Raw genomic sequence first — 27,229 nt, 5'->3', positions numbered from 1 at the left:
TGACCATCTCCTCATTAAAATCCTGACCTTCCTCAAAGGCCCAGCTGAGTTATCCTACTTGATCTGAGCCTTTGGAATCCTGAAGGGTCCCTCACAGTCATGCTTCTTCCTAAGCCAGAAAGAACAGGGTCAGTGCTGGCTTCCTTTCCATCCTAAAGAGCAATAAGGAAACAACCCACAGCAGCCAGAGAGCCTCATTGGGAACAGTCAGGATAAGAAGGCCTGAGGAAACCCAGTGACCACTCTAGGACAATGAAGGGCCAACGTGAGGGCAACATGGCCTCACTTAGGAGGTAAGAGATGCTTTGGGGACCCACTAGACACTTGAGGCCATGTCCTGGGACAAAGGTTCCTTCCAGGTGTCCACTTCCACTGATGGTCATTCTCCCAGATAGTACAGGTTAAACCACACAATTTCTGCTAGCGGACACGTAGGCTACAGGTAATTGTTATACACCAGGGATGGCCCTTGCTAGAGACCTGCTTCATTTAAAAACAATGGCACTTAGGGGTCACCTGAAGATGTCCCAGAGACCAAGTTGACCCTTCTACAAACAACTTTCCCAACGTCTCTTCCAAGGTTAGGGGGTACTCCTGTGAGAAAATACCATGAAATGGGCCAAGTAAAAGTATCCTCCATGGCTGAAGAACCCTGAACACAGGTTCTATCCCAAGTTACAGGGCAAGTTAGGCCTGGTAACAGCCCTCAGTTTAGCAGCATATTAAATGTGTTAGGACTGTGATGTTGAGTAGGTCACCTAAAACTATACGCTGAGAGTCTACTTCATGCAGACTGCCTGCTCTGTGGCAGGCACACAACCACCCCTGTTGTCACTGTCTGTCCCTCAGCACCACTCACTCTGCATCTGTGTAGTGCCTCCTGGCCTGGCTCTGAACTCAGCCAAAGTTTTTTCAGTCTAGAGTCCCATCCTTATTAGTTCTTCCCTCAAACACCTTTCTTTCTTTCTTTCTTTCTTTCTTTCTTTCTTTCTTTCTTTCTTTCTTTCTTTCTTTCTTTCTTTTTTGGTTTTTTGAGATGGGGTTTCTCTGTATAGCCCTGGCTGTCCTGGAACTCACTTTGTAGACCAAGCTGGCTCTAACCCAGAAATGTGCCTGCCCCTGCCTCCTGAGTGCTGGGATTAAAGGCGTGCCCGCCACTATGCCTGGCTTTAAACACCTTTCTTCTCAGCCAGTAGTCATTCCTTAAGGAAAGCAGTCATGTAGAAGGGTCAACTTGGTCTCTGTGACATCTTCAGGTGGCCCCTAAGTGCCATTGTTTTTAAATGAAGCAGGTCTCTAGCAAGGGCCATCCCTGGTGTATAACAATTACCTGTAGCCTACGTGTCCGCTAGCAGAAATTGTGTGGTTTAACCTGTACTATCTGGGAGAATGACCATCAGTAGAAGTGGACACCTGGAAGGAAACTTTGTCCCAGGACATGGTCATGAGTCCCCAGGCTGAGGGAGCCCCACCCCAGCCCCAGTATAGGGTTCAAATGAAAACTTCACTCAACTCTTTCCAAAATTCTATTCACATTTGAATAGTCTGACAGGGCACTGAAATATAGAGCAGCTAAAGAAATAGGAGTTAAATTTAGTCAGATATCATGAGAGAAGAAACTGCTGAGGGCTGGATACAACCAATGTCCAATCCTAGAGACCTTGGCCAAATGAAGGCCAAGAGTGACCATAGCCAGGGCCTTGTTATGGAGTGACAAAACTTCTGGGAAATGACTGCAGGCTTGAGAGATAGAGGAGGTGAGAAAAAAAGATGAGGAATGAGAAAAATAGGCCCCATAAAATGAGCTTTAAGGGTGGTTAATGATCTTAGAGATGTAGGTGTGGTACTAGAAGCACTTAAAAGGGAACATGACAACACAGAAGTAAAGAGGAGTGGCCACTCAGGGTCCAGGTAAGGGTGAAGAGATTCAGAATGTTGGGCAGAAGCATCTCAGGGAAAGGAAGGTGGAATGGACTCGGGGCGGGATGCAGATGCAGTATTGGAAGGTGTACTTGCTTCTGATGACTCCGTAGAGGAGTAGGTGGGCCATCTGCACAGAGATGAAGAGGCTACAGGAAGGAGAGGACTGATGCTTAGGATGGGGAGGGGTCATCCTACTCATGATGGGAGCTGCAGGGTGCTGAGTAGGGACAGCAAGAAGCTGCTGGGCAGAAACAAGCTGAGGCTGAGTAGGTGAGCATGTACGTCTATTAGTATGAACGACATTCCCTCCCACACACCCTGCCAATTGCTGGCTTCCCCAGCTCTGCTCCCAGAAGTGGAGGTGGAGGAAGGACAACTCCAGGCTGGAGGCTCTGGGATTCCTCCAGGGCTGGGGGGCTGCCAGTAGGGTGGGACCATGAGCTGGGAAGCCAAGAGAGTTACAGATGCTGGCAGAAGAGATCTCAAATGATAGACCAGAAAACATCAGCTACAGAGGTAAGGAAATGAAGACAGAGGAAGAGCAAGGAAGGAAACAAGGCCCGATACCCTGCTGAATCTAGATCCCATGTCCTACAAGGGACTCAGAGTGGGCTGGAGAGCCTGAAGGCTGTGGGTGGAGGATGGTTGTTACCTGATTGAGCAATGTCAGGAGTGTAGTAGTTCTAGGTGGTGACAAAGCAGTCATCAGTTGGGGGCTGGGGTGTGTGTGTGGAGAGTAGAGAAGGAGACATTGCAGATGAAGGGGTCAAGGACAAGCAGCCACAGGCTCAGACTGGTCAACACGTGACATCCTGGGTGGTGGTAGAAGGAAAGGCTATAAGCCACAATCACCCATGATTGGAAGAGGCCAGGAAGTGGTAGATTCAGAAAGTTTGCCACAGGATAACACTTGGCTGCACATCATCTTTAAGCACACGTGGTGCTTGGAGCTAACCTCCAGCAGAGAGCTGGCAGCTGCTCTGTCTCAGTCACTCTCAGAGCCCTCTCCAGTTCCTGAAACAGGCCAGGGTAGATGCATAGGCAGGTGGGCAAGTTGGCAGCAAGATGGGTAACATCTACTCTCTGACCACTGGCATGGGGTCAAGCTTCATCCAGCCAGCCTGGCTGGCAAGACCAGAACATTAACCAGGAAGCTGGAGAAGCTTTGTGCAAACAAGCTGAAGGTGAAGGCTGAGCTATGGCAATAAATTTAGTTTCCTGGTAGGTCCTTGGCTCTGGCTGTGGGGTAGAGGATACGCAGGCCCAGGCTAGGGATTAGGTGACAGATGGTAGAATGATGTGTGACACACACACAAAGCATCAGTATATAATACACTCTATCTGTCCTGTCCCACTAGGTTCATGTTGGCATACCTTGATGAGGAGAAAGACAGTTTGATCATGAACCTATTTAGGATTCTGCAGCAAAGAGGACCTGAAGAAAAAGATCTACAGCCAGGAGAAGGCTTGCTTTCCAACTTATTGGAGTACTCTGTGCCTTTCAAGTGTCCCAGCCTGTTAGAACTGAGGTTGGAGCCCTCTGCCTAAATACCCCATTTGAAGAGATGAATTTTATGCAAGTGACTGTTCTTGGCTGAAAGGAGGAGATGGGCTAGACAGCCACATACCCTGTCTCTGAAAAGACAAGTGAAGTGATGTGTCTGGTCCCAAACAAGAGGCTAGGGAAGGGAAAAACAAGATATTCAGAATAATGCTGGGATACATCTAACAATACACTCAGAGGCTAGCCAATGGTCATACTTCTGCTCACCACTTGCATGAGGCTGCCACCTGGGCTCTGACTCAGGACTTCTAAGTCATTCCTTCAGAGCCAATTTCTTTACCTTTTAGGGTTCCAGACACACAGGTCTAGTTGAAATAGCCTGTTCTAGCCCTCAAGTCTAGGGTCTTCTCTGTTTAGCGTCTCTAAGAGCTTGGTGTATAGCTTCTCTAAGAGTTCCATCCAAGGGTTACACAATGGGGAAGCCTGGAGCAACCAAGGGTTATTATTAATAAACAACCTACTCCCCTTAGCTCTTGGGAAGAACAGCAAGGCATTCGGCCTCCCCCAACTCAAGTCCATCCCCTAGCTTTCTGACCTGTCAGAGCACTTGAAGAACAGCCCTCAGCTGTTGGGATAATCTTTTTGTACACTGTATGAAGGTGTGTCTCTGTCCTTTCTCAACTGCCTCTTCTAATTGGTTTAATAAAGAACTGAACAGCCTGTAGCAAGGCAGGAGAGGACAGGTGGGACATTCAGGAGAGATGAGGACTCTGGGAAAGAGTCAGAGGCACAGAGGTAATGGGCCACACAGCAGAAAGTAGCCTAGAATAAATGGGCTATTAAGTTATATGAGGTAGTTGAGAACAAGCCTAGATATCAGGCCTAATCATTTATAAACAGTAGTAAGTCTCCATGTCATTATTTGAGTACTAGTGGGTTGAGACAGTCCAGTGATGCTCAGCCTAGGTAGGGGCAGAAGAACTGTATGGCTCATCCCAGGATCTCCAGAGCCCTGTCTACACCCAGACCTTGACTCTACCATGAGGGGAGTAGGGGAAACCTAATGAGTGTTTGATGTAGGTGCTGTAGAATAAGTAAATAGGGGAGTGCCAATTCTCCCAGCTTTTGCAACTCTAACACCTCCACAACAACGAGAGACAGGAAAAGAAACTGGTAACAGCACTTAAAGGCTGTGACCTAGAGTCCAGAGTTGTTGAATGACCATTCTAGTTATACCACTTGAGAAGACTTTAAAGACATTCTTTAACAACAGCTGGCCTGGCAGTGCTGCCATCTGGTCACCTGACAGAAGCACAAGAGCTGCTGACCGAGGCCATTCTGGTGCCAACGTCTGCAGGCATAGAACTACCTTGCCCAGCACTGTGCGCTCACTCACGTAATGAAGTCCAGGAAGCTGGCGAGCGGCTCATAAGCATGGTTTCTCATGTGGCGGAACTCTACTACCATCTTCTCTTTGAGCTTGTCATCGATGACTGACACCGTCAGAGGTGACGCTTCATTGGCCAGGAAGTTGCCATAATCTGTACTCTGCAGGTGCAGCTTCAAGTCTGAAACCCAAGGGAAGACGGTAAGGGCTAGGCTTTCTGAACCTTACCGGTTGCCCTAAGTTTCCATCTCTAGCCAATTCTAAGCCCTGCTCCTCCCGTGAAGGTGCATCCTGCTGCTGCCTGACTTCATCTCCCTAATAGCTCAGTGCCAATTTACAAAGTAGCCAGACTAAGGCCCAGATGACCCAGACCCTAGGAACAGAAGTCAGCATTCCAGGTCCCAGAGTACAAACACAAGAAGAATAACTGTCCACCAAAGTGATGAGGCTGGGAAACCTCAACATAAGGTGTCATTTATAATCTGTGGACTTTGAGATCCTGACTTGGAAGAAATTATAACATGGGCTCTACTTTCCAGCACATTAAAATTGGAAGAGCAAAATATTCAGACATGAGGCACATTAAAAAAAAAAAATTCTGCCAGGCAGTGGTGGCACACGCAGGTGGATCTGGGAGTTCAAGGCCATCCTAGTCTACAAAGTGGATTCTAGGACAGCCAGAGCTGCACAGAGAAGCCCTGTCTCAAAAGTCCAAACTAAACCAAACCAAATAAACAAAAAGAAAAAGAAAAAAAGGAAAAAAGAAAGAAAAGAAAAGAAATATCCAAAGCTGCTGGAGGTAGATGAGAGAATCAGCACAAAGATATGGTTGAGCAGAAAAGGCCATGCTGGGTTGGACTGCAGCAAAGGGTGGGGCCCAGGAAGCATGAAGGAAAGTGGGATCCCTCCCCTTCCTTTATAACTGAATGTTGGAATTAGTAAAGGGGGGCCTTAAACATAGAATCGTCTTGGCCCCATTCTTTCTTCCGCCCCGTCTAGCTTCCTCTCTTTTCAGCTCAAACTGCCATTCTCAGTTAAACCGTTCGTGTTGCAGACTGCAGGCGGGCCACAACATAGAATAAATGAAAAAAAAAAACAGGAGAAGGTAAGTGATGATGGCTGGAAAATTACTCCTGCGTTATTATATGAGGGCCACTATGGTCACAAAGGAAATACTAAAGCCAGTGACCGGTAGGAAGGAGATGAAGGATGCCCCAGGTGTTCTTGAGGCCCAGAGGGTGATAGCAGCTGGAGCTGCTCAGAGAGGATGAAAGGTACAACAGAACTCGTCCACAGACTGCAGGCACCTCTCTGATGCCCCTCATACTCTATCACATGAAGAATGCCTCAGCAGTGTGTGGCACTGAGGCATACAACTTCAATCCCAGTACTCAGAAGGCAGAAGCAGGAGGATGTCTGTGGGTTCAAGCCAGCCAGTTCTACACAGGCAGTTCCAGACCAGCCAAAACAACATAACCAGACCCTGTCTCAACCCAAACAAATGAACAACCACCATAATGAAGAATGCTCAACTTGCAGTCAAGTATGTAAAAGGAGATGGAATAGCGCATGTTGCTGAATGTGGGGAACGTGTATAAACACGATGGAATAGATACTTTCCACCTATATGCCCTGGGGGGGGGGGGCTAGTGATAAACAGAATTTATATCATCTGTGGCTCCTAGGCACTAATAGGGTGCACCTTAGCTTGAGGAGCATCCAATGTGTTCGTGCTAACTTGGCCACTTTCATCTACTTTTCTCCCATGACCACCCTAAAGATGATAAAAAAGAGAAGGCAAAGCAAGTTAAAAGAAGCCACCTGGCTTTTAGTGATATGTGCACATCTTCCAATGTCTCTAACCCAGGGAATCTGCAATCACTCTGATAAGGGGTTCTGTTCTTTCTTATTCTCCCAATCTGGCTACTTTGAGAGTAAGGCATGGGTAACAGGAGGTATTCAACTCAGAAATGCTTGGATTATTGTAGTAATTCAGATGGATTTGCAAGGAAAAAAATCTAATTATATTGATAGCTATTGCTATAACAGTCTATTGCCTGCATTTCTACCTCCACACTGTAATAACCTTGAGACTAGACAAGTGCACAATCTTTTAAAAAGAAACATGGAAGAGAGGTTTTAGGTCAGCTGGCAGAAAGCTTACCTAGCATATACGAAGTCCTGGGTTCATTCCCTAACACTGTACAAACCCAGGTGTGATGACACATACCTATAATATCAGCATTTGGAGGCAGAAGTAGTTCAGTTGCTCAAGGCCAGCTTAGGCTATAAGACCCTGTCTTGATAAAGAAAAGAAAAACAGAACTAGGGGGTGAGGTACAGACTGGACAATACTTTATCTTAGAACACGTGTCTAGTAGTTTCTTACAGCCATGCTGCTTCCTAAGTCTGCCAGCTTTTCTGAATTACTTTGAGAAGCATAACTTTCTTCTTTTCTCCTCCCTTATTTAAGCATATTTTTCTTAACATACTGGGCTTCACTCCTCTAATGCCCCATTTCCCACCATGGAGCTCTATATGCTGCCACATGGCTGACCTCCACAATGGTTTAACTCAAACTGCATGGCTGTTTTTCCTTTTCCATTCTCCTCCTCCAGGCAGCTACTGAGATTTACAACTTGCTTGCCCTGGGGTTTTTCTTTGAAACTCTTATAAAATTGTCCTCTTAAATAAACTTTGGCTTCACTTGACTTTCAAAAAGAAAAAAGGAAAAAGAAAGATTATTAATGCCTCTGAAATGGTTTTTGTGGGTATGAAACAAATGGTTAAAAATGAGCTATCCCACCTAATAAGTACTGAAATGAAGCAGACTTCATTTACCATGTCATAGTCGTGCCCTGATTTATATATTTGTATCTCCCAGCAAACATGTTGCTACTGGGGCCTGAGGGACCAACATGAGCAAGGGGTTTTGGTCCAGGGCCACCAAGTTCCCAAACATTTACTACAAGAAGTTCTAGAGCTGACAGCAGCTAGGCCAAACTGTCTGTTTATCCATGCAGTCATAGCAGTCAGCCTAAAATTCTCTTCAAGTCAAAAGACTTCCTCTTCAGCTCCCTAGAGATCAAGACAGGCACAGGAAGGCTCCAGGGTAAACCTCAGTCCTCTGACTGGAGTGCCTCCTGTCACTGGCCCCATCAGTTCCCAGGGTAGCAAGCCCACTACCCTACTGGATCCCCTGATCCTTCATTCCTAAAGCATTGAGGATCCAGGCCTCTGCACACTCTGTCCTTCTAAGCCCTGGCACATGCTCTGGGAAGATTCCCAAGGCAAGCTGTCACCTCCCACTGGGGATCCTGAAGATAAGCTCTCCAGCAGCATGACACTTCCTCTATCCCAGACTTTGCCTTGCATCACAAAACTTCTCTCTCAGAAGACTAGCTCAGCAACTTCCCCAACTGCCAAATACTTTCTCTTTAACAACCAGATAGTCTTCATCAAATCCTGGTACTCCAGTGAGAGTTTTCACCTCAGAAGGCCTGGACATACACAGGCTATGAAATGGTCTCCTTCCCATGCCAGAAGCAATCTTTGTGCTGGACCTCTCAGACATGTCAATTTCAAAGGCTTATCAATAAAAGCCAGAACCTTGTCCAGAGTCTCACAGTCAAGAGTATGGAGAGACTAGGATATCAGGCAGGCCTGGTGGGACTCTGTCAGTCCCCACCTCCGCTCTCTTTTGTTCTGAGCCTCCTTGAACACATTGGTAGAGCAGACCTTTTAGGTATAGAACCAGCTGTCCAAACAGCCTTTAAAGCCAGAAGAGTTGACCACTGGCTTGCAGACCACCTGGACGCTCACTGCCCACTTGTCAATAGTAGGCAAAGGCCCACACTATCATGACTCAGTGACAAATCCCACTAGCATCACTTTTGATATCAACCATTACTAAAAAAGCTAGAAAAATATGCTTGGGGTTGAGCAGAACAAAGCTAGAATGCTCCTTTGTACAGCCCCACCCCTGGCACTTCACACAGGCTTCAGAGCAGACACCCCTGTGCTTCCATTGCTGCATTCTGCTGACACTGCATCAGGAGAAGCCACGGCTCTGAGCACTGCTGGAATGCAGGCGGCTGGGTGGTTTCTGCTGGAGTTTGTCAGAGCAGAGCAAACCCGGGAGACTCTACTGAGAATCCTGCCCAAGGCTGGAAGAGTCTGCCTTACCAGGAAACTCATTTTTAAAAGCCCCCAGAGACAATGTCAAAGGGCCAGTTCCAGACCACTTTCTCTGGCTAAGACCCACATTTCCCTGTGACCAAGGGAAAAGGGACAGCCTGCCAGCCAAGGCAACTGGAGGGAGGGAGACAAGCTGATTCCTTAGCTCGCCCACGAGGGGACCACACAGGGCTTCTAAACCAGTTCTGACCCTGCTGGAGAAACCTGGCGCCCAGAAACAGTGGCTGGCAACCCTAAGCCCTTCAGACAGGCCTGGCCAGGGCTAGGACAAGCTGGGTTAGAATTCTCTCTCCTCAGCTTCCTGCTATTTCTGAAGGTTGTGGAGGAGGGGATGTGACTGGGAATAGAATCCAAGCATTAGGAGAGGTCTGGAACTTATAGATGCTTAGTGGGAGACTTAGCCACCCGGCCCTAGCCCAGCCCCTCAAGGGCACCCGAGGACAAAAGGGGCTAGGTTTGCTATGGGACCTGGGCTCAGCAGCCTAACAGCATCAGTGATAGTCCTTGAGAGGACCAGGCATGACTGGTTTGAGGTATGAGCTGTATTCTAGTTACAGTAGACTCTGGGGACAAGACTGGTCTACCCACAAGCCCAGCTGTCTACCCCAAATTCTATCAGTGGCCCAGTGCCAAGTGTCTGGACAGTTTGGGATGTCTGACAGTAAAAGACTTCCTCAAAGGCTGATTCTCAAATTGAAGAAGATGCTGCTGCGATCAGGAAAGTCTTGCTTTAGTGTGTGAGGTTAAACCCTAGCTCAGAGGAGACAGATTAATTCAGTATCTAGTCTTGTTCAAGCCCTGGGGCTCCTCCCCAGCACACCTCCAGAACCACCCCAAACCACCTATGCTTCCTAAGTTCCTGTCTCAGATGTTCTGAGACATGACCTCCAACTCCCAGTGCCGGAAAGGCATCCTATTCTACTCCTCAGTTTCCAAGTCATTTTCCACACCAAGCTCAGAATGAAGTCACACAACTCCAATATGTCACTAACACCCCTCTTCGAGGCTCTGTGGCCCTGGAGCTACAGCTCTGTTTCTCCCAAAAGCCCATGGTCTCGGACTCTCAGCCCTCACACTGCTTTAGCCCTCGACTCGACGACTCTCTGACTTAACAGTCACCTTCCTATCATCCCAGCAAATGCTCCAGGAAGTCCATAGGAGACCTTACTAAAAAGCCAGCCCTGAATTGGAGGTTTCCTCAGGCCAGGCTAGGAAGACTGAACAGGAAGACACACCCCCACCCTAAAAACCAAGAGCCTCTGACCTCCTCTTCCACAGGGTAGCCTCTGCCATCCTTGAGTTGAGTGTCAAATGCCACTGATCCAGGTCCAGCAGAGAGCTCTCTGAAGGTACCTGGGAAGACCACAGCCTAATACCCACAGCTATTCAGCTTATAAGCTTGCACCAGCTTCAGGCTAGCCTCATAGTTTCCATCTGTCCTGAAAACCCCCTTGGTTACTCCTAATCCCCAGTTGTCTCTTTCAGTAGTAAGGGTCTGGTCACTGCTGATACTATTGACCATACTGACTGACCCCAGACTCCTCAATAGTACAGTACCATGTCCCACCAACAACAACCTGACCAGTGTTCTCTGCTCTGTATGATAAAATATTGTCTTGGCAGTGACTCAGCCAAGCTGTGTGAGATGGAGCTAAGCAGCCCTGCCCTTACCCTCTTCCTGAAAGCATTCCCTAAGCATGCCAACCTAAAGGGGATCCTTCAGGTCACTCAACTGGCTCCAGGGGCAGGTAGCACATGGCTCCCTCTCCAGCCCTCTGGCCCTTACAGTAGTTCTCCAAGGACTTAAACAAGCAGGAAAAGAGGGTCATGGCCTATGTCAAGGGGTTGGTCCTACATGCTTTACGGAACCAACACACTAAACAGGGTGGCCCAGATCTACAGTCCCTATGGCCTCATGGTCCATCCACATAGAGCTCCTGCTGGCCAACTGGCCTGAGTGAAGTGTAAAGGGACAGTGTGTTCCCAGACTTCACTTCTGCTTTTCCAGAGGTTACTCAATGACGCTCTCCTGGGAAGCTCAGGAGTTTTCAGGAATTATATGAAACCAGATGCCAGAATATGTTCCACAGAGCCTAATGTGCCAAGCCTGCAAGGGTGGCTAGGCCAATGGCCTGTTGGGTCCACGTGAGGAATCTGCTTTGAAGAAACAAGGATCCACTTCCAATGTTATTACTTCTAGAGGTTCAAAATGAGAAAACACGGGATGGCCAGTCTGGTGATTCAATAAAGCCTGTGCCACCCTAATACTTCTGGATGAATATGCTGTGCCAAAACCTCCTCCCTAGGCTCAGGGGAGTTTCTCAGGCTCGTGTCAGTTCTAAAACAGATGTGTGCACTGGCTGGCTGGATCTGCAGGGTCAGAGTACCACATCTGGAACACAAGCGTGGGAGCCTCTGCATGAGAACTATTAACTCTGGGCTTAGCTAAGGCACCACACACACTGAATATCCTCTCTAGCCTTCAAGCCTCCACTATGGCAGAAAACTCCCAGGAAATGCCAACTAATCACCTCTGTGTTGCAGCTCTTTCCACGAAAGGCCAGCTTCTCCCTCCCCACAAACTCTCTGTTCTTCCTTACCACCCTAGATTGTCAAGAGCCACTTACCCTGGACAGTGAAGGCATACCCTTCCTCCAAAAGCTGCTTTATGGCTCCAGTTCCCTTCCCTCTACAGCTCACTTTGACAAACCATTGGTCACTCCTGGGACAGAGAAAAGGAAATTTTGTGTGTGTGTGTGTGTGTGTGTGTCTATTAAATACAGGGATTGCTGTGTAACCTAGGGTGACCCTCAAACTTAAAACCCTACTGTCTATAAGTGCTAGGATTACAGGTATGTACCTACAATCTTGCCTGGCTCAAAATGAGAAAAATCTGAGCTTTGGAGCCATAAAACTGTGAGTTTAAATCTTGTCCTACAACTTGGCCTTGAGTATTTTATAGTATATCTGTATATCCAGGCTCTTGGCTCCTGACCAGCATATGCATTGTGCGCCCAATCCCACCCTCAGGGAACCCATACAAACATTAAATTGAAGTAATGGTATACAGAAAGATATCAGCACAACATACTACACACCATCTTTTTTTGTCAGAAAGGATGCCATACAAAGCTTCCTAATGAACACTCTCAGCCAATAGTCTCCACCACTCCAGCCATGGATCGAGCTGCCCTATTTAGCTCTCCAAATAACTCCCTGATCCTCCTTTTCATGATCAATAGAAATCCTTCCTCCAGGCTGTAGCATGTCCTCCATGTTACCACCTGTAGGTGAGAATGCAAACACACCAGCACAACTCTACTATTTACTGGAGTTAGAAGAATAGGGCGGGCCAGGCGTGGTGGCACACGCCTTTAATCCCAGCACTTGGGAGGCAGAGGTAGGCAGGATTTCTGAGTTTGAGGTCAGCCTGGTCTACAAAGTGAGTTCCAGGACAGCCAGGGCTATACAGAGAAACCCTGTCTTGAAAAACAAAACAAAAAAACACAAAAAGAAGAAGAAGAAGAAGAAGAAGAAGAAGAAGAAGAAGAAGAAGAAGAAGAAGAGAGAAAGAAAGAAAGAAAGAAAGAAAGAAAGAAAGAAAGAAAGAAAGAAAGAAAGAAAGAAGAAAGAATAGGGCTGGCTCAAGATCTGGAATACATGACCCAAAGTCCGTGTGTTACTTCATCTATCAATAAGCTCTGAGCAGCCCAGAAATCTGGACAAAGGTTATAGCCCAACTCCCCCGCACCCCTCCCCCACTACACTCTGGGCTTCCCTCAGGAGCTAGAGCCCTAGAGTCTTGGGGGGGCAAACTAGAGGTAGAGTAGCCAAGTGTAGCTCCTGCTCCATGGGAAGTCCTAGGACCTGGCAAGCCATCAAAATCTGGAGTCTACTGCTGGCATAGCCATACTCAGTTATTGAGTTTCAGTTGGTGTAAGACAGAGCTCCTGCACGGCAAGGACAGGAGTGCTCCCTCCTTGGTCTCTAGACCTGAATTTTATTTCATGCTGGAGGCATATAAATTAAGGTGAGGCACTGACAGCAGGGGATGGAGCTAAACCCATAGAGGTGGTCCAGATGATACTGGAGACACCACCCACCAACATCAAACATTGATGGGAAGATCACTTCCCAAGCCCAAGAATCATCAGGATGTCTGCCCCACTCCCAGCTTTGGGACAGGTGGCAGGTGGCAGCAGAGTTACATTTAATTACCCACATGATCTCAGGAACACCCCGTCCCTATAGCTAGGACAATGAAAGCATCTCTCATAACCCATGAGGAAGTCAACTCATTTGACAATCAGGAGGGTGCCAGTCAGGCAATAATAGCTTCATGTGCCAAAGGGAGGGGCAGAACTGGTTACTGCTGCACCCAGGGCAAGTTCCAAGAAGCTCTCCTCTAACTGAGTGGTAATCCAATAGGATGGCCTTCATCAAGCTATTCCCTCCTTGGTCCTTCACAGACTTCACAGGACTGGTATGACCCAAAAGACACAAGGCTTGCAGAGTAGTTTCTTTACGTTTCCAACTGCAGCCGTCTGACAATCAAGGGAACTTACCCTGGGAGTCGGGGACCACACCTCTTCTGCTGCTACCGTGCACTTTGGCCTTATGTAAGCTTTCTTCTTAAGGTTTGCTACCATAGTTATAGAACCTGCAGAATGGAATAAATCTGGGGCTATAAAGAACACTGTTTGCACTTCTCAAAGATATGAATTGTTTTTGTGTAAAAGAGGTAAAGTGGTCAGCTAGGTGCCAAGCAGCCAAATGAAGAGTCCCAGTAGCAGTGAGCGTCCTGGGTTTGCTGGACCACAGTACCTGGGTGATCTAGTCAGCCCTCGATGCTAGGCTCCTGTTCTACATACAGACCTCTGGAAGAAGGACAGGAAGGAAAGCTAGGGCTTGCTCAGATAAAGAAGGGCAGTTTTAGGGCTATCATCTCTGTTCCACTATACCAGGATCCTGGCAGGAGCATCTTGCCAAATCCATGGTGCTCAGAGAGAGCCCAAGGGAGAGACATAAGAAAGAAATACTCAGCCAGGCAACAAAGATGCACATTTTTAATCCCAATACACAGGAGGGAGAGGCAGGCAGATTTTTGTAAATTTGAGACCAGCCTGGTCTACAGAGTATGTTAGTTCCAGGACACCAGGGTTACACAGAGAAACCTTGTCTCAGAAAAAAATTAATTAAAAAAATTTTAAGTAAATAAATAAATCAATATTGCTTTGACCTCAGCTTTATGAATAGGCTCAAAGGATCAAGCTTCATTCAAGAATGTGGAGACATGTTACCTTCAGTAAGAAACTCCACTCCCTATAGCTCATGGAACCTGCAGAGAATAGCCCAGGCCAGGGGCAGAGTTGATTCACACCATACATATGTCTTGCAGAGCCAACAGACTTAGACCAGGCAAGAAGACAGCAACATGCAGCAGTAACTATCCAGACTGGTCCTGCTCAGTACCCTTCCCTCACCCTGCCTCAAGCTACAATCACATAGCCACTCAAGGAGAGTAAGACCTTTGTGGGGCAGCAGTCAGATGCTAGATGTGATCAGCACTGTGGTCCTGGCTGGACTCTGGCAGGGCAGTGCTTTTATGCTTAGGGACCTTCATTTTTTTTGTTGGTTTGTTGTTGTTGTTTTTGTTTTGTTTTGTTTTGTTTTCGAGACAGGGTCTCTCTGTATAGCCCTGGCTGTCCTGGCACTCACTTTGTAGACCAGACTGGCCTCAAACTCAGAAATCCGCCTGCCTCTGCCTCCCAAGTGCTAGGATTAAAGGCGTGCGCCACCACGCCCAGCTCCTTCATAATTTAAAAGGTAGATTCAATGGCTCGACAGTTAAAAACATTGCTGATCTTACAGAAAAGTTAGGTTCCCAGCATCCACATCATGTGGATGTTACAGCCCATAACTCCAGCTGCTGGGGGACCTGACTCCTCTGCACTCCATGAATACCTCAACATACATGCACAGACACTCCTACACACTCACACACAGAGAGAGAGACACACAGACACATACACACAGAGACACACATTCTCATTTTCTCTCTCTCTAACAAAATAAAACAAAAGTTAGATCCACATGATGGAAGCCACTATAAAGACGTGAGAAGCAAACTGTCTTGGCAATGACGGAAAGACCTTCCTACTCTGTTCCCACCAGGTCTGGCCATGTGGAACATAGTTTGAAACTTAGTGGGTGGAGAAAATGAATGAGCTGCCACATGTGACCTGGAAGCCTCAGGGTCCTATGCAGCAGATCATGGTTACACCTCACCTAAATTCCTCAACTCCCAACTCATTAACTCTAATCTAGATTTCTTCTGGCAAGGCCTGAGGAATTGGCAAGTGCCCCAGAAGCAGGGATTCTTTCCACTAACCACCCTTACTGAGTCAGGGGCTAAATAAACACAGGTATAGCCCAGGGAGCCTTGAATAAACAAATTAAATAGTAAATTGAAGGGAAAAAGAGAGAATCTAGAATAATTGGACCTGAAGAACTAAAACAGGTGTCAGGAGACTATGAGTAAGTCCTTTGGCTTTATCTGGGACCTAATTTCTCAGATAAAATAAGAAGGTTGGATGAGTTACCTCAGGAACCTATCTGCCATATCCTAGTCTGGTCAGGCCCAGGTCATTCTGACACCCTGTAACACAACCTTCGAAGGCCACTCAGAGGTTCAGGTTAGATTGGTGGCCTAGGCAGCAGTGAAGCAGTCTTGGCAGGGCTAGTAGCAGATACAGGAAAGACACTGGGGAAATCTAAAGCCTTCAGAATACAGACAGCAACAAGACAAGCAAAAAGGAAGGGGGCCTCATCTACCAACCAAATATGAAGTCTTAGATGAGGTCAAGTCCTAAATCCATTGCCTGAATGTCCAAAATCTAGTCAAGCACCCTTGGCAGCCGGGCGTGGTGGCGCACACCCTTAATCCCAGCACTCAGGAGGCAGAGGCAGGTGGATTTCTGAGTTCGAGGCCAGTCTGGTCTACAAAGTGAGTTCCAGGACAGCCAGGGCTACACAGAGAAACCCTGTCTCAGAAAAACCAAAACAAAAAACAAAAAAACAAAAAAAGGTACCCTTGGCTAGACCAGGCAGAGCTGGCTAGGTTAACAGTGTCCAGCAACCAGTAAGGGCTTTTCCTACGAGAACCTTTCCTCTGCTGAAAGTCAGCCAGTCTGTCCTCAGATGGTTAGTCCAGTCCAGGCCTCTGAGCACACCTTCATAGTCCATCAGGGAAGCTACAGGATGCTGGGTATGAATAGGCAGAAAAGCCATCTAGGTTGTGAAATAGCAGTCTAGCTAAAGTGATCTTTCATTTTCCTGTCTTCTTAAAGGGAACGGGGAGACAAAGGAAGTCAATCTTGTAATACTGGCTAAGCTGAAGCACCAACTTCACTGGAAAGGCATTCAAGTGAGAGCAGAGGGGAACAACAACAAAAATAAAGAATTGTGAGTTACCTGTTAATGACTCCATCCTTGGTATAATGATAGAGCCAACATTTCTTTTTTTTTTTTTTTTTTTTTTTGGTTTTTCGAGACAGGGTTTCTCTGTGTAGCCCTGGCTGTCCTGGAACTCACTTTGTAGACCAGGCTGGCCTCGAACTCAGAAATCCGCCTGCCTCTGCCTCCCGAGTGCTGGGATTAAAGGCATGCGCCACCACGCCCGGCTGAGCCAACATTTCTTACTTGGAGTTTGGTACCATGCTTAGTTCTCTCTCAGAGTCACTCACACATATGGATATGCCACACACATGCCTAAGTGTCCTTCTTAGAGTTCCAAAGGGAACTGAAGAGAATCTATACTATGGATGAGTTCTGGGTAGATCCAGCAAGGGGAGAACCACCAAGGGTGAAATGCTCATGAAGGGTATATTTCTAGGAGATTGAAAAGCAAGGCCTTGGCCCCTGGGGAACCTTAAGCTCCTATTTGAAACCCCCAAGACATCTTATGAGCTCGTAAACTAGTACACTGCAATGGCTGCTGCTCCAAGTCTGACACCTGCCAGATGATCTAGATGCAAGTAAATGCAGACAGTGTATTAGTCACGGTCAGAGCATCCTGTACCAGGCTTCAGGACAGAGAATAATATCAGAGAATGTCCTTGGTCTTCTTCCTATGCTTGGAATATGGGACACAGAGGGAAAGGAGTAGAAAGAAACAAATAGGAAACACTGAACCCTATACCTAATCTGAGAGGCTAACTGTGGACTCAGTGACAGAAGAAGAGCCCCGGACAGAACCCTAAAGGGCACCAGTCATAGACAGGTACTGTGTACAGCAGAACCATGCTGCACCTCCATCCAGGCTCTTAGCGGCAGAGTGGTCCTAGTGCACCCTCTTGTGGACAAAGGAATGATGGTTTATGCACAACCATGAGGGGGTTGGCTCTTGGCGAGAAGAGGGTGTTCCAGCTCCAGTTCTCACTCAACACATTCTTCCAATGTCATCATGCCTCAGACTCTAGGTCTCCATCTCCCCCAGCCATCAGACCCTGCAGGTGTGAAACTGCTGACACCTGCAGAGAGGTACAGACATGTATCATAAACAATGGAAATTTAGAGGGGCTGGAGAGCAGTTTAAAGCACTTGGACCCAAACTCAATTCCTAGCACATACATGATGGGTTCTAACCATACATAACTACAGTTCAATGAGATCCAATGCTCTCTTCTCACCATGTATGTACATGGTGCATATATGTACATACATACATGCAGGTAAAACATTCATACACATTTTTAAGAAAATGAATAAAGGCTGGGAGTGGTGGCGCACACCTTTATTCCTAGCACTTGGGAGGCAGAGGCAGGCGAATTTCTGAGTTCGAGGTTAGCCTGGCCTACAAAGTGAGTTCCAGGACAGCCAAGGAAGGCTACAGAGAAACCCTGTCTCAAAAAAAGAAAAAAAGAAAAGAAATAAAGAAAGGCTAGAGAAATGGCTTAGCAGTTAAGAACACTGGATGTTCTTTCAGAGGAGTTGGATTCCAGCACCTAGGTGGAGTTCATAACCGTCTGCAACTCTAGTTCCAGGGAATCCAATGCCCTTTTCTGGCCTCCTGAAGCACCAACCATACATGAGGTGGTACACAGAGACATGTAGGCAAAACACCAGTAGACATTAAAATTTGTTTGTGTGTTTGTGTGTGTGTGTGTGTGTGTGTGTGTGTGTGTGTGTGTGTGTGTGTGGCAGGGTTTCTCTGTGTAGTCCTGGCTGTCCTGGAACTCACTTTGTAGACCAGGCTGGCCTCGAACTCAGATATCCACCTGCCTCTGCCTCCCGAGTGCTGGGTTTAAAGGTGTGCGCCACCACGCCCACCTCGATTAATTTTAAAAAACAATGAAAATTTAGATCAGAAGTAGACATGTGTCTCTGGGAAAGCCAAAATTCATACAAGGGTGGTATGAGTCTGACATGAGAAACTGGTCTTACCTTGGCTTACACTTTTCTAAGGGACGAGGATGAGGAAGAAAGCTTGGGTACCCTCAGTCTGCTACACTCTTGTTTTCTAACTCAGACTCTTCCAAATCTAATTCCCTTTAACCCTCAGAATTGTTTTGTCTCTACTGCCACTATTACTCAGAAATAGGATCTGGGACACTGTGACCCCTTTAGCAAGTGGCCTTAGCTTTCTCTCCCCTAGATTCAAAATCCTAGTACCATTATGGGCCTATTATCACTCATCTAGTCATTAAAAAAAAATGTCTACTGAGCATCCATTCTGGTTAGAGATGCATAGTTGAATCTTTTACAAGAAACAATTTGCAAGTGAGTGATTCCTGTTTCACTTTACATGGGGTCAGCACTACACAGCCTAGCCTGACAAAGAACTGGATAAATTCTAGTAATCAGAAAAATCGTAAAGCCCTAAACCTAAACAGGCACAGATGACTTACCAGAGGATCTATTACAGCATTTCTTTATACCTGTTTGTCCTTTATGTAGGTCCTTATATGAGCTGGGTTATAGTTAGTTGTTTGAGCTGTAAGCTGAACCAGGATGCTACAGCAGGCACCCTGCATCCACAGAAGAGGTGACGGGATTAGAGACAAAACCATGAGAGAGCTCTCAGCCCTTGCAGATGATGGTTCTGTTCTTCATCTCATGTCTACTTGCTCTTATGCAGGAGACACGGTGCTGTTTGATATGACCGCCTAAGAAAGCAGAGACAAGGTTCCATAGCAAATGCCTACAATCCCAGCACTTGGAAGGCTAGAACAGCAAGATACTGCAGTCAAGGCTAGTTGGAGCTACTTAGTGAGACCTTGTATAAAAATAAAAACAAGAGCCATGCGTGGTGGCCCACGCCTTTAATCCCAGCACTTGGGAGGCAGAGGCAAGCGGATTTCTGAGTTTGAGGCCAGCCTGGTCTACAGAGTGAGTTCCAGGATAGCCAGGGCTATACAGAGAAACCCTGTCTCGAAAAACCAAAATAAATAAATAAATAAATAAATAAATAAATAAATAAATACAAGGAAACCAGGAAAGGCAGACTATTGTTATTAGATGCATTTTATATACATTTAAAGACATTTAAAATAAGGTATTAACAACAGTTCATAATGGTGTATGCCTGACTCAAAAGAACGAGTCAGGAGGATCACTGCCACTCTGAGTCCAGCCCTGTCTACAAAGTGAGACCTTGCTTCAAAAAACAAACAGAGACAATGCCGGGGCCTGGCAAACACAGAGGTGGATGCTCACGGTCAGCTATTGGATGGATCACAGGGCCCCCAATGGAGGAGCTAGAGAAAGTATCCAAGGAGCTAAGGGGATCTGCAACCCTATAGTTGGAACAACATGATGAACTAACCAGTACCCCGGAGCTCTTGTCTCTAGCTGCGTATGTATCGAAAGATGGCCTAGTCGGCCATCACTGGAAAGAGAGGCCCATTGGACTTGCAAACTTTATATGCCCCAGTACAGGGGAACGCCAGGGCCAAAGGGTGGGAGTGGGTGGGTAGGGGAGGGGGGGGGAGTGTATTGGGGACTTTTTGGATGGCATTGGAAATGTAAATGAGGAAAATATCTAATAAAAAAAATTAATTCTAAAAAAAACCAAACAAACAAACAAACAAAATGGAAAAATAGGTGAATACGGTGCTGAGGCCTTTCCCTCTCTGCCTTAGTCCAGAAAGCCCTAGGCTACAGGGACCTGAATGACTATCATCTGCCTATGTTAGGTGGCTACCTCAAAAATCCCAGACAAGAGTTTAAGTACTGGTTCCATGTCACAAACTAGGCCCCAAAAATTGCTGAGTAAATCAAAGAAAAAGTGTATTATCACTCAGCAGAGCCAGTCCTGACGTGCCCTTATGGAGCACAGCTTACACTTCATGGTAGACGCATACTAGCCTGACCATAAATAGCTTCCAGATAAAATCAAATTAAAGTACATATTATCAAAATGTACTCTGAAGGGAAATCAGGAATAGGGATAGAGAGGGAGAGGCAAAGGAAAGAGAAAATGGCCAGACAAGAGGGAACTTGCATAGGGCAGCTATATCTGGGCAGGGACCCTGGGGCTCTAGCCTGGGGATACATGAGGAGTCTAGGCCTGGCCTGGGCCCTCAAATATTTCCTAGATTCTAATGTTTCAGGTGTAAAAGAAAAAAAGCTTGACAGGCCCTCCCTCAGCCTCAGACTACCTCTATAATGCTGTGAGCCAAAGTCTAGAAGACATATGCCCCAAGCTCACTGACAAGTCTGGATGTCTACGGAGTATTAGGAGGACCTATATGCTCTAATTATCTCAAGTATCTTTACCAGACATTCTAAGCTTTTTTCAATATTGATTGATTGATTGATTGATTGATTGATTTTACATACATGGGTGTTGTCTGCATTTCTGTCTATGTATCATGCGCCTGCCTTGTGATTGCGGGGTGAAGGAACACCTGGGACTGGAGTTACAAGACAATTGTGAGTTGCTATGTGGGTGCTGGGAATTGAACCTGGGTCTTCTAGAAAAGCTAGTGTTTTTAATCACTGATCCATCTTTCTATCCCTATTCCATGTTTTTTATTCTTAAATTCAAACAGCAGAAGAAAACATAAATTAGCCATTAAAAACTTTCCTCCCTCCTAGCCTTTCTAGACAGTGCAGGGCCTTTGCTTCCAAATGCTTGTTCACATGCATGCCTTCTAGTGTTTGACTACAGTAGGATTATGCTCAATGGCTTACAACTTTGCCCCTAACAATATATTTCTAAATCAGCACTTAGAAAACTTCCTCTAGTGTTCTACTGTAAGGGCACTAAACACTACAACTGTGGGGTCGTGAACTGTGCAGAGGCAGCCTGGTTCCCGATAGAGCACAGGCCTGGAACCCAGGAGACCTAGTGGGTGGTGACTTCCGCCTTCATGGGACAATAGAAGTTTGGCCATGCCTCCTGGGACCCTGGCTCATGTAGCAGCTACAGCATCCCACAGCCCCCTGCAGAGAGGTGTGTGGCCATCAGTCACATAGGCAATGCCCCAAGCTCCAGGTATTGTCTGGACTCCACCCCCACAGTTACCTGGCAATAGCCAGGTATGCTCCGCCCCACAGTTACCTAGCAACAACCAGGATGGCACAGCCCACTATAAAAGGAGCTACTTGCCCTCCTCGATCTTTTACCTCTTATTCTCTTGCTTTTATTCATGCTTCCTTTGCTCCCCTCCCCTCTCTCCCTTCCTCCCCCGCCCCCCCCCCCCAACGTGGCCATGGCCGCCCTCTGCTTCCTCTCTCTGCCTTTCTACAATAAAGGCTTTAAAACCATGGGCTGTCTCATCTCATCGGGACCGCAGTGCTGGAGCAATGGAGCAGGTCTTCCCCTAACCTAACCTCCCACCGGGAGACCTCTCTGGGTAAGATCACTGAATGCTCTTCCGAAGGTCCTGAGTTCAAATCCCAGCAACCACATGATGGCTCACAACCATCTGTACAGCTACAGTGCACTCATATATATTAAATAAATAAATAAATCTTTTTTAAAAATTAAGTCTTAACTCTCATGCCTCTTGAGCAGTGGTACTTCTGAGGTCTCCATGGCCTTCCACACACCAGCAGGACATCTACTCAGACACAATACTTCAGTATCTATTCAGACACAATATTACCCCTACACATACTTCATGTTTTCTACTCCTGGTTGCAAGATTGATACCCTGTAGTTTTGTTCTAATGTGTCTAACACCACTAGTTCTCTGGAGGCAGGAGCTAAGACAGAAGCCATGAAGGAGTGCTGTTTACTGGTTTGCTCTCCCTGGATTGCTCAGCCTCCTTTCTTAAAGAACCTCCAGCCCAGAGATAGCTCCATCCACAATGGACTGGGCCTTCCAACATCAATCAAAGAAAATGCCCTACAAGCTTGTTGCCTGCAGCTGGATCTTATGGAGACATTTTCTTAATTGAGGCTCCCTCCTGTCTGCTGACCCTAGTTTATGTCAAGTTGACATAAAAACTATCCAGCACATGTAGCAAGCACTTTTATCAAAAACAGGCAGATCTATACAAGTTCAAGGTCATCCTAGTCTACACAGCAAGTTCCAGGCCAACCAAGACTACATACCAAGACTCTGCCTTATAAGACAAACAAACAAATACCCACAAATTATACATACACACACACACACACACACACACACACACACACACACACACATATATATATATATATATATATATATATATATATATATATATAAAAATCATGCTGAACATGGTGGTCTATCCCTGCAATCCCAGAACTTATGAGGCTAAAGAAAGACAATTGTGAGTTTAGAAGTCCAAGAACAGGGCTGAAGAGGTGGCTCAGTGGTTAACAGCACTGACTGCTCTTCCGAAGGTCATGAGTTCATATCCCAGCCACCACATGGTAGCTCACAACCATCTATAATGAGATCTGACACCGTCTTCTGGTGTGTCTGAAGACTACAGTGTACTTACATATAATAATAAATAAATCTTTAAAAAAAAGTCCAAGAACAACCTTGTTCTCTTTATATAGTAAGACTTTGCTTCAAAATAAACAAACAAGAAACAATAAAACCAAAAGGAATGCAGCCAGAATCAGAACCTAATCAAACATCTAGATCTATTGATTTACAGGGGCAAAAAGAGAGAACAAGATAGGACTCAATGGTAGAATGACAGTTTTGCATGCCCAATGCTCTAGGTTCAATCCCACTTTCTCCCCACCCCCCCCAACCCCACCCCACCCCAAAAAAGAAAAGAAAGTCAAGGGACAGGGGCTGGAGAATTGTCCAGTTAGGAGCACTAGTTGCTCTTCCAGAGTATCTGGGTTTGATTCTCAGAATACACATAATGGCTTGAAACCATCTGTAACTCCAGTTCCAGGGAATCATATCCCCTCTTCTGGCCTCGGTGGGGATGCTCATGGTACACAGACATGCAGGCAAAATACCCATACACACAAAATTTGTGTATATGTATATATATGTGTGTGTCTCTGTGTGGGTTTATGCATGTGAATTCAGTCCCTGAAAAGACCAAAAGAGGGCATTGGCTCCCTTGGAATGAGAGTTAAGAACACTTGGCAACTGCCTGATGTGGGTGCTGGGAATTAAATTCAAGTCCTGAGAAGAGTGACTTGTGCCCTTAGCCACTGAGTAACCTCTCCTGCCTTGAATATAATAATAATTTTTTTCTTTTTTTTAACAACTCAAGGGACAGATAAACATATATAGCTGAAGTACAATGAGTAAAATGAGATGGATGGAAAGTCTATTAATCAAATGACTCAACCTCTTCACTAAACTAAAAAGAAAAAAATAGAAACAGACAATATACTAAAATATTTGAGAGGCCAGAGAGATGGCTCAGTGGTTAAGAGCACTGACTGCTCTTGCAGAGGTCCTGAGTTCAATTTCCAGCAAAAACATGGTGGCTCACAACCATTTGCAATGGGATCAGATAACCTTTTCTGGTGTCTGAAGAGAGCAACAGAGTACTCACATACATTAAATAAATAAGTAAATCTTAAAATATTTGAACCAGACATGGTAGCTCACAGCTTTAATCTTAGCATATATTAAACTGAGAGGAGAGAGATTTACTGTCGATCTGGGCTACATAGTGAGTTTCAGGACAGCCTGGGATTACCATGCACCACCTGGATCAACAAGACGAATCACCACTAGGCAGTGGCAGCGCATGCCTTTAATCCTAGCACTTGCCAGGTAAAGGCAGGAGGATTTCTCTGAGTTCAAGGCCAGTCTGGTCTACATAGTGAGTTCCAGGACAGCCAGGGCTACACAGAGAAACCCTGTCTTGGGGGGGGGGGGGAGGCAAATCACCACCCTAAAAACAATTTGAGAGGGTTCAGTGAGTAAAGGCATTTGTTGAGCAAGCCCAGATTTCAAGGTGGAAAGAGAAAATCGACTCTGGAAGGTTATCATCTAACTTCCATATAAGCATATGGCTGAGTGCAACTATACCCCATACACATACATCAAACAGATGACACCCCAAAAATTCTTGAGAACATCAGGACTGAAATGTGTGTCTGTGTTCTGATTAAACTTTAAAACCTAGCCGGGCGTGGTGGCGCACGCCTTTAATCCCAGCACTTGGGAGGCAGAGGCAGGTGGATTTCTGAGTTCGAGGCCAGCCTGGTCTACAAAGTGAGTTCCAGGACAGCCAAGGCTACACAGAGAAACCCTGTCTCGAAAAACCAAAAAAAAAAAAAAAAAAACTTTAAAACCTTTTAGCTAGGCATGGTGACCCACAACTTCAATCCCAGCACTCTGGAGGGAGAAGCAGAAGGACCTCTGAGTTCTGAGGCCAGCCTCGTCTACAAAAAGAGTTCCAGGACAGCCAGGGCTGTTACACAGAGAAACCCTGTCTTGAAAAAAAAAAACATAAATAAGAAAGTAAATAAATAAATTATAACAACTTGAAGCAATCATAAACCTAACACTAAATAATTTTTTATTTTTTAAAAACTTTTTATTAGCTGGGCATGGTGGTGCACACCTTTAATCCCAGCACTTGGGAGGCAGAGGCAGGTAGATTTCTGAGTTCAAGACCAGCCTGGTCTACAGAGTGAGTTCCAGAACAGCCAGGGCTACACAGAGAAACCCTGTCTGGGGAAAAAAAAAAAAACCAACACCTTTTTATTACTCTATGTGCACATATTTTGCCTGCATATATGTCTGAAGCATGTGCATGACTGGTGCCCTCAGAGGCCAGAAGAGGGGTTCAGATTCCCTAGCACTGAAATTGCAAATGACTGTGAGCTAGCGTGTAGATGCTGGCCACTAATACATATTTGATTATATTAAGCTACTAAAAGTGTTTTCTTTTGTTTGCTTGTTTTCATGCAATGTCTCATGTATTCCTGGCTGGTCTTAAACGACCTACATAGCAGATGATGATCTTGAATTTCTGATTCTCCTGTCTTCTCCTCCTGAGTGCTGCAATTATTGGGGTGAGCCATTAAGCCCAGTTTTGCAGAGCTGTGGATTGAACTGAGGGATCTGTACACACTAGGCAAGCACTCTACCAACTAAGTTTACCTTCTTCCTCTCTCACTTTTGTTTTTTGAGATAATATCTCAGTATGCAGCCCAGGCTGGCCTCAAACTCATATTCCTCCACCAGCCTCTCAAATACTGGGATTGCAGGTCTTTACCAATTACTGGCTTTTTTAATGTATATGGTACACATGCTATGTGCATGCATATATATATAGGTGCATAAGCGTGCGAGAGTACAAATGGAGATCAGAGTTTGATGTTGGGTGTCTTCCTCAATCACTCTCCAGTTTATTTCTGAGACAGGGTCTCTCACTGAACTCAAAGACTGGAGACTAGTTTAGTTTGCCGTAAGATCCTGTCTTTACTTCCTGAGCCTTGAAATGACACCTTTTACGTGGGTGCAGGGAATCTGAACTACAGACCTTGCATTTGGAAAACAAACTCTATATCCACTCAAGTCATCTCTCCAGTCTTTATTACTTTTAAAAATAATATTAATTTGATTCTATTTAATGTCATGACCTTTTTCAGAATTATTGAGATATTTACAGATGAAAGAATATGTCTAAATTTTACCTCAAAATATTCTGGAGTCAGGAAATACATAAACCTTTACTTTAGGGGAAGGTATACTGAAGATCCAACTTAGGGCCTTGTACATGTACTTTTCCACTTAGCACACACACATACAACAAATAAATGAGGGGCTGGAAAGATGGCTTAGTTGTTTAAAGCACTTGCTGCTCTAGCAGAGAATCTAGGTTCAATTCCAGCACCTATAAGGCAGCTTACAACCATCTGTAACTCTATTTCCAGGAGACGCAAGCCCTTTTCTGGCTTGTGTGGAACCAGGCATGTACACAGTGAGTGAGAGAGAGAGAGAGAGAGAGAGAGAGAGAGAGAGAGAGAGAGAGTGTGTGTAAAAAACATTCATACACACGAAATAAAGTAAATAAATGAAGTAAAAACCAAGAGGTTACATACCTTGCTCGTGGCCATAGGTCATACGACGTAAGTCCTCATCTGCAACCACTATACTATATTATACTCTACCGATCTCTTATATCTTTTCCTGCCTGCTGATAGCCATCTCCAGGATATGACTCAAGAAATCACCATTCAATAAGGTATCTCAATCCCTACAGTGTCTGGCAAAAGAAGAATGAATGAAGCTGAGCATGTTGGAGAATGGAGGCAGGGGGATCAGAAATTTAAGGCCAACCTCAGCTACATGAAACACTGCCCAATACAAACAAACCAAAAGCCCAGTAGACTAATATATTCAAAGTAATTCTGTATAATTTGCATGTGTACATCTCTATTCCACTCCCTGCACCATCAAGTTCCTAGCACAAGATTCAACCTAAGAACGAATTCACCATATCTCCACACACAAAAAGCTCAGAACTATGAAGAGCTCTTACAACCACCATCTCTGTTCCCTCAGCTTATCAAAAGGAATATTTCATGTAAAATACTGGACATCTTTTTGTTTGTTTGTTTGTTTTTAAATATATTTATTAGTTATTTATACAAGTACACTGTAGTTATCTTCAGACACACCAGAAGTGCATCAGATCCTATTACAGATAGGTGTGAGCCACCATATGTTTGTTAGAAATTGAACTCAGAACCTCTGGAAGAGCAGTCAGGGCTCTTAGCTGCTGAGCCATCTCTCTGGACCAATAAAGGACATCTTAAAGAGACAGTTTTATCAGAGAGAGTG

General features: G+C 45.7%; 1 protein-coding gene across 1 annotated transcript in view; it reads right to left on the bottom strand.

Annotated features, from left to right (window-relative positions):
* The window catches only part of Atp6v0d1 (ATPase H+ transporting V0 subunit d1), a 42,045-nt gene that overhangs the window by 9,799 nt on the left and 5,017 nt on the right, over positions 1–27,229 (bottom strand). The window contains exon 2 of the mRNA XM_021169723.3: positions 4,824–4,995. Coding sequence (XP_021025382.1) covers positions 4,824–4,995 — 172 coding nt within the window. The remainder of the gene's footprint in view (positions 1–4,823; positions 4,996–27,229) is intronic.

This window comes from Mus caroli, unplaced genomic scaffold, assembly GCF_978045245.1.
Source record: "Mus caroli unplaced genomic scaffold, Mus_caroli_1 scaffold_10, whole genome shotgun sequence".
NCBI classification, from domain to species: Eukaryota; Metazoa; Chordata; class Mammalia; order Rodentia; family Muridae; genus Mus; species Mus caroli.
The sequence above is the reverse complement of the archived record's forward strand: the minus strand, read 5'-3'. Positions and strand labels throughout refer to the sequence as shown.